Source organism: Meleagris gallopavo, chromosome 4, assembly GCF_000146605.3.
Source record: "Meleagris gallopavo isolate NT-WF06-2002-E0010 breed Aviagen turkey brand Nicholas breeding stock chromosome 4, Turkey_5.1, whole genome shotgun sequence".
Lineage (NCBI taxonomy): Eukaryota > Metazoa > Chordata > Aves > Galliformes > Phasianidae > Meleagris > Meleagris gallopavo.
In genome coordinates, this window is record NC_015014.2 from 44,762,864 (window position 1) to 44,771,535 (window position 8,672).

Consider the following 8,672-nt stretch of genomic DNA (forward strand, 5'->3'; position numbering starts at 1 on the left):
GCTTGTCAAGCTCTCCAGCAAGTATGAAATATTTACTGACTAAGAACCAATTATGTAATACTGCCCACCCCATCACAGCTTTATCACCTACTATAGTGATCATTCATTAGCCAACTGCAAGGCACACACACGCTGTGCGTTTTTAAACTTGTACTCTTGAAAATGGATAATTCCATTTAAATAAACTTACAGGAGGAATTATTTAGATGTTGGTCACGAAGCGTATGCAGTTCTCCTAACAGTTTATCCATTTTTTGCTTTTTCCCCTGCAACATTCGCATCTTGTTGAAAAGTTGTGCCTTTTCATCTGACCGGTGTTCTGACACTGAAGAGTTTCGGCTTTGTGAAATCTCTCTGGTAAGTGAAAGACTTTCTGCTTGCCTTCTATTGTCTGGTACAGACTGAGTCTAAAAAGAATAACTTCATTTCATTCAAAGCACCACGGGTAAAAAGCAAAATAAATTCTAATGAACAAAAAGGCTCTTATAGACTTAATGAGCTCAGCAGCAGAATAAAGAACTTCATCACTTAGCTAATAGATAACCCTCAGGAACACAAAGATGCTGAGCTTGCAGGTTTGGAGGAACTCCAATTACTCCACCAGCAGAGGAATAAAAATAAGAAGACAAATATTTAACTGTTCAAAAGAATAAGAAAAACAGACAATGGTAGAACTTCAGTGCGCAACACAAACACTGACCTGAGAATCATGAAGTTGATTATGAAAGCGCTGAATTAAGTCAATTAATTCTTCATTCAATTCCGATGTAAGGCTTACTCCAGAAACACTACCTGTTGTCTCTGTTACAACTGGGCATGCAGAAAAAAGGAGAAAAAATGTAAATACTTGTTCACAGAAACAAAATAAAGACCATGTGATGAAAACGCTTTGTTCTGTAAGCATACGGAACCTTAAACAAGAGTTTGTTTTTTTGTAAAATTTAGGTATCAATGCTTATATTTCTACAAATATGGCTATTTAAAATACAAAAAAAAACAAAAAAACAAATGCAATAAGAACTAGTTTTCCAGCTTGCCCTCTAGTTAAGCTTTATGACAACTTTTATGAGGAAGAGGCACAGAACTCTAGCAGCCTAAATACAAAGTTGCTCCATGCAAAGACATAATTTCTTAGGACCACACAGAACTCTGATTACCTAATTTCCAAAGAAAACATAACAGCATTTGTGGAGGGGTGGAAGAAATGATGTTACATGCAGAACTCTAACGCTTAAGTTAAAAGAACTAGACTGCAATGAACAAGTCTAAGATAACTCATACGGCAACAGCACACCAAGTCAAGTGCAATTGTTTGCTCTTTCAAGATAGAACTTTTGAGAAACTCTGTTGGCAACCTTTAAGCATATCAGAGAAGCCTCTGTCCAAAAGACAGGTTTTAAAAAGCTAGGAGTATATTAAGACCTATTAGAAGAATGCTTTTAAATTGAAGATCATGTTATAATGGTGGTGCTCTATTGTCAAAAGCATCCCACAATTTTAGAGTTCTATTTTCATATTTGCTTGTGTAATTGCTTTCTCCTTTTTCTGAATAAACCATTAGTCTATCAGTGGCTATTAAATGGTCTAGAAGCCACCCATTAAAAAACAACAAACAAACAAACCAAAGCAACACAACCAACCAACCAGAGAGCAAATAAAAGCCTCAAACTACCAATTGCCTATGCCCAGAAGGCTGCAGCAAGGGAGACAACACCCTCTATATGCTCCAGTTTCCTACAAATGCCTGATACATTAACAGAGACAAGAGGCAGACTCCTAACCTGACATGATAGTCCAATTCTTAGGAAGAAAAAAAATTTAGGATTTTACAAGTAAACAACAGAAATCAGCTGTGTCGTTTTTAACTGACTTGTCATTTTACAATATTAAAAAAAGACATTAAATTATAGCCCTGCAGTTAGACTTCAAAGAATAGAATTACAAAAGAACTTTTAATACGTACTCTACAATTCTAGCATTAATCATTTTTAATTAGCAAGTTAAAATAGCTATTAGAGATGCTTTCATACCAGACTCATCCACAACAGCAACAGCTTGCTCTGCTTTATGCTGCAAAGCAAGAAGAGCTGCCTGTCTTCCTTGAAGAGCCTTCAATTGTTCCTGCTGTTGTAGCATCCTTTTCAGTAAATCGTGCTGCTTCTTCAAGTTCTCCAACTCCTCTTTAGCTTCCTGTTGAGGATCTCTGGCCTGCAAAATACAGAAGAATATTACCATAACCAGGATAATTTATATGGAAAGTACTGCTGCTAGAGGTACAAGCAAGAATGTAACTGAATCAAAGTCAGGCAAGAGTTAAAGGTGAAACTGTTTCACTTTTCAGCCCTCTTCATCAAGGACTTCTAGACATAAAGTAAGAAAAAAACCTGTATCATCAAGATATGTTTACCACTCTCAGGATTACATTTTCTTTAAAAATAGTCAGCCATTTAATAAGCCCCAAAGACTAATCTAAGCATCCCTCCGTCCTCTGAAGCATAAAATCATAGCAATGCATTAATATAAGAATGCTAAAGCTAAGCAATGTAAGGCACAGCATCATGGTGTTTCAAATGATACAAGACCCCAACTATTTACTAGCTTAAAATGTATTTTAAGTAGAAAGTTTTGCATAGTTATTCTGCTCTAGTGTATAACATGTATTCACTTTTGTACTCAGTATTTTTGGCATAGACAATAGATCACCTCAGACTTGGGTAAATCAATTTAAAAACAAGACATGCTCAGAACTCCCTCTATAACATATTTCCAAGCACTTGGAAACAAATCTGAAGGAATGGAAGCATGCTGTATGGTTACAATACATTAGAGAAAAGTTATTTTCCTTAGCCCATCTTAATTAATAGTTGGAAATTTGTCTCAAAACCTTTTCAGGAATTAAGTGTTTTAAGGAGACATCCACCAGTAAAGGTCCTGCTTCTGTCTGAGTTGATTTATCATATTATGCAGACAAAAAAACTGAAAAGATTGCCTCCTTTTTGTTAAGAGTCAACATAAACCTAACAATATTGAAAGTATCAACATCTTTTCATGCAATGTTGATTTCCTGAAGTAAAAAATTCTCATTGTAAAACAAAGCCAGTACTCAAAGTCAGGATAGAAGCATGTGTCTTATTAAATCTCTCTGGGCAAAAAAGAACACTCAGCTACCCAGAAGATAAAGGACAAAACATGCAGAACTCAACACTTCTCAAAGAAGTGTCAATACAGCTTGAGCTGAACATTCTTTCTAAGTTCTTATCTTACATATATAAAACAGAGAAAAGGGAAAACAATACAGAAAAGTGAAATCAACACAGGAAGGAGGGGAAAAGAGGGAAAGGCAGTATGTACCTCCAAGTTTCACTAAATTACTAACTCAAACACCAGATTTACCTGTGTTTATGAATAAACAAAAAAGATTTTTCAAGCCTAATACTTCTACATTGTGTTTGATTAGTATTTGATTTACATGTTTTGCTGTTCTCTTTCTGGGAAAACAGGAAGAGCCATCTAACCTCGCATAAAATCAGAACAACTTCCCTACAGTAGATATAGTTACATGTTACAGGTATTATTATCTCTGCCAATATTAAGATTTCAGAAGAGAAAATTGTCAAATACCTCTAAAAAAAACAGCTCCAGCTAAAGAAAACTCAGTGGCAAGGCAAATGAACACAGGTAAGCAAGCCAAATAGAAACATTTACTGTAACAAATACATTTGGAGCAAGTTAACAGTAACAAAAATGAAAGAAAATCAGCACATATAAATCCTGTTTTAGAGGCTAAAATACTATTTTTGAAGCGCACCCTTGAAGACAATCCCTGCTTTTGGCTATAAATCCTACAAGGCCAGAGCAGCTCGGACACTTTTCCCTTTTGGGTTTGCTGTAACATCAGCATCTGTAACCTATTCTCGTGAAGTTGAATGCCCCTAGTTTGTCGTCAATGCAGGGACAAGTGCTCATATTAGAAGATACCTCCTTTATGAAACAGTTAAGCATATTACATTTTGAACACGTGCTCCGGCTTAACACACATTTTTAAACTGCAAACGTATCACTTCTATCTTGTCACATATTGAAAACTACTATCAAATAAAACCTACTAAACAGCAAAGATAGTTCCAGTCTTTCTTAGAGCTTTAACAATGAAGCTCCAGATGGAAATCAACCTTATAGAGCAGGAGCATTCATTCTGCATAAAAAGAGAAATTAGCTACAAAATGAAGTATCAAATAGAAAACAAACTCCTTTTTTGACAGGAAGAAAAATGCAAGTTTTCATGCATCTATCTTAAAATTTGTACCAGTCCTTTTCTACTTTTTTTTTAAGATTTTATGAAGTTAAATGCATACACTTCATGCATATAATTGTACTTCTCTTATAGTGACAGAGTTCTTCCAGAACTAAACATAACTACAAAGACTCCTTAGGATTGTATCTGCTGTTTTTGTATCAAGCACTTCGCTCATCATTTGCAGAGCACTGTAAGTACTAACTGGCAACAACAGTACCAACTACTAATTCTCCTCAGAAAAGTACTGAAAGATGCAAAACAGAAGTTGCTGTTAAAATGCTTTCTTATCTAGAACAAGAACTGTTTGCAATGTAAAGACTCTACAGGTAGGAGAGGAGATGGTCTGTGTACTTCAGAAGTAATTCAGAATATATTTTCTAGAAGGTACCCACCCCTCCAAATAAAGGAAAGAAACTTCTGAGTTAAGCCAATACTTCCACCATATTACTAAAAAGACACTTAACCAGTGGCCCACTAATAATTCATTTATAACCCTCTCATATTACCCAACAACAGCAAGTTTCCTTATCAACAGAAAAACTTAAGAGATGAAAAGATGCATAGAAAATTATTCACTCCTACACCAATGTCATGCATGCATCCTTCCGCCAAAATACATATTTAACCTTTTAATCTACTTTTAGGAAAGGTTACAGATTATCTTAAAAAAACTCATCAAGTTTGTTGCGTTGTTTTGACAGAATCGTTTTTCCCATGTATACTGAAAAAACCCTGCACACACCTCCTGAACAGAGGGCTAAGGGATTTATTAACTTGAACTGCATATCATGTCACTGCCACAGCAACCAAAAGAAAACAAAAAACAACAAACACTCATAAGACTTCATTTCTGGCATTTTAATTACTAAATTACTAAAAGGCAGCTTACCATGGTATCTGATGCCTCAGCTTGCACATCAGTGTTTAGCGATGTGCTCTCACCTATAGAACCAGATCTCACAGCTGAATCTATAGTCCAAACACCATCATCCTCATTTTCTCTAGCCTGAAATTTCAGTGGCATAAATAAAAAGCTATATAAATGGAGCAGTAAAAACGAATTATGGAAGGTACTACATCTCATAAACCAACACCCCTCGTAGCACCATTGAAACAGAAATAGTCAACTTCTTTAAAAAAAAATAATAAATTGAAGCTTACAGTGCAGAAACATATATTATGTTCTCAAACTTACAAGCATCTTTTGCAAAAATTTCAGATAGGATTTCTCCTGCTCTTTAAGGTGATCTATAAGGTGTGATAAACGCTCAACATTGGCCGATCTTTCATTTTTCTCTACAAGATCATCCCGCATGTAGCTGGCCTTAGCAATATAGTCCCGAATTTGAACTAGTCTGCTGACAATCTGTAAAGACACTGTAATTACTGAATGCATTCAGCAATAGCTATAAGGTATTTAATGCACAAAACAAGATAAAAGCAACAGCCAAGTAGCAATAATAAAGTTACACACTGTACTTTCAATCATATAGGCACATTTATGTAAGTGGTTAAAAGATAAAAGCCTTCAAGAATAGATAAAAGCATGCATGAAATTGTAAGGCTGAAGTACAGGGCTTCTTGTTGACATCAGCTTAAACAGAACTAAGCTGATAGTACTAACATGAAAATACTCAACTATGAGACTATTTCTTAGAACTCTATAACAGAGACTCAAATAAATCTTTTACCTTCTTAATACATCTTCTTTTATTTCCTTCTAATAATTAGATTTCTAAAAGATAATACATTGCTTTTAGTTCAATCTTTTCCTCAATCTGCCTGTTAGAACAGTGGGAAGAATATTTCTAATTCCAAATAAACTACAACACTTATACTATTATTTTTCAGTGTGTTTTTCTAAATTTTTAGCATAACTGACACCTTTTGAAGAGCCCATATTCCACAGACATTACAGGCTACACAAGTACCTGGCTACTATCCATAGCTGGTTCTCCTCTTCCATCTTCTTGGACAGACAGTTGACCATTTTGCAAGAAATCTTTGTTTAGAGCAGCTCCAAACAGGTCTTTACATTGCAATGGCTCCCCACTTTCCTTTTTTTGGGGACCTGACACAGGATCTTTGCTTTTGTTAGTGTTTATCTGCAGTGACAAGAAGTTGAATGGTTTTTTGTTTTCATTAAGTTGACGTTTGTTGTTAGCAGCAGTCGCCCTGCCTTGAGAATCACTTCCAATGCTTCTCTATGAACAAAGAGAACAAAGAATAATTGTGTTTATTTGTGATCTTAAAGTTCCCTCACAAGTTACTGACTAGACAACAGCTAAACAGTGCCAGTAATCTTTGTCATACAGTTTTCAGAGAGCAACCCACACTCTTAGAACATCTGAAAAGCAGAAGAGCTCTGTAGTTCCAAGAGAGCTTAGCTCTCATCCTTGCTCTGGCCTCCACCTTTGCTATAGTGAAAAGCACCCTACTTCTTCAAGTACATTTGAAAGAATACATACATATTATTTTTTTAAGTAACATAATAGCTTGTAGTATATGCTATCTCAAACTTTTCTTTAGAAACTTCTGAATAGCTACTTGATCCCGTAACATACATTTCTGAAGGAAGTTCTGCCCAGGCTTTATATTCTAATGAATCACACCTCAAACATAATCATTACAACTCTAACAAGTTAATAACAAACTTTGGCAAAGATTAACAAATTTCTGTTCTATTAGTAATGAAACAATAAATTTGTGCTAACAAATTAACCTCTCCAACTTTGCAATGCACTGGACAAGGGAGGGCCAAACATGTCAATATTCCTAAGGAAGCAGATAGGGCTAAAGAATTTGTGTCATACGTTTCTCCACATTACAGAGGTACAACTTCTACAGCTGTTTCTCCTCTGCTTAAGCTGCAGTGATAATAGTGTTCAGAGTCATAAACTATGCCACTTCCAGAGCAAACTTTCAGAATAAAATAACAGAGACTTTTAAGTGACAGACAAGTATGATGAATAAAAAATACTGGTTTGAGGACGCAACATTTGTTGATGATTGAGAGGAACAAAGTAAAGACAGTTGGCAGAGCCTAAGGCCTAGAAAAGCCAAATTTCTGAACTTTCCTCAAGTTAAGAACTAGAATTGCTATTTGGCTTCCACAGTGCATTTAAGCTATGCACTATGAAAGCCTGCTTTATTCATATGACAAAGTATTAAGAGATAAATGAACAACTTCTGTAGTCACATGTATAGTGAAAGCTAGAAACCTGATCCAGATCACTGAAGTTTATTCTTTGTTTAAGTCTTTCCAATTCAGCCTGCTCTGGAACAGACATCTGGGTCACGTATCGAGCATGAGGAAAAGTGTGAGGAGTTCTGGTTTTCCGTCGTCCCATTCCAGGTGAAGATTCTGGAGATATATCATTAGTAAGCCTCGTTTCAGCTTCTCCACCAAGCTTTTTCTTGTTTTTTTCTGACGATCTGTTTGCTTTTTTCTGTTGACTTCCCCAGTCCTTAAGACAAAGGAAAAGAAGAAAACTCATATTTCCTATCCATGTAGACAAAAAGTAAACTTTTAAATTTATTGAAACAGAGTTTACTTCTATTTTAAAAATAAAAATCATAAATAATTTTATTTGCCACTTGCGTGAAACTTGTCGGGCAATTTCTAACCCATATAATCCTACAATGCCTCCAATTTGTGCAAAATAAAGCCAAAATTCTTCTTCAGCAAATACTCTTAGGCAGTTTAGAACTTTTAGGAATAAGAGTTTTCAGTTCTAACGATACCTAGCATGCCTGTATGTCTAGCTACTTTATTTTATTCAGAACACCTCCCATAAATACATGTATGGATTGTACAATCTCCGAATTCTACCTAACAGTTGCATACATATACCTCAATTATTTTTCTTGATTTCATAGATACTAAACTGAAAAGCTGTACTGACAGTGCTTAGTTTGGCACTGTTGCCTGCCATAACAGAATCTACTTGTTTCTTTCAATGCACCACATAAAACAACAACTGAGAGCTAAGGTGAATCATACCGTGTTGTTCAGCCGGTCATCAAGGCTCTCATTACTCCAGCTAGGCAAGTCCTGATCATTCATGCCTTCTTCAAATGGGCCGCCTCCTGTTGCCATGACAAGCACCCAAAAAAGAATCTAAAAGAAAAAGCTGAAAGAAAGAAGCTGCATTAAAGTCAGTTTATGTAGAGTTTTTTTGCACAGAGATCTCTGATATGACAATTACATATTCTAACAACCTAAACCTATTAATAAAAACGTAGTACAAGTATTGTCATTAAACTAAAGACGTAGCTGGGAGGATGCTGTGGATGTTTTTTGTTCCTTTTTCACAGACTTCGTAATCTCCAGCTTTTCATTATAAGTCACTGCTCTTACAAAGTAAATGTGTTT

General features: G+C 35.5%; 1 protein-coding gene across 1 annotated transcript in view; it reads right to left on the reverse strand.

The window, feature by feature from the left end:
* PCM1 (pericentriolar material 1) overlaps positions 1–8,444 on the reverse strand; it is a 34,772-nt gene extending 26,328 nt beyond the window's left edge. Inside the window, 8 exon segments of the mRNA XM_031553137.1 lie at positions 191–407; positions 701–810; positions 2,031–2,208; positions 5,187–5,303; positions 5,493–5,663; positions 6,229–6,501; positions 7,519–7,764; positions 8,301–8,444. Coding sequence (XP_031408997.1) covers positions 191–407; positions 701–810; positions 2,031–2,208; positions 5,187–5,303; positions 5,493–5,663; positions 6,229–6,501; positions 7,519–7,764; positions 8,301–8,396 — 1,408 coding nt within the window. The 5' untranslated portion in view covers positions 8,397–8,444.
* Positions 8,445–8,672: the final 228 nt, after the last annotated feature.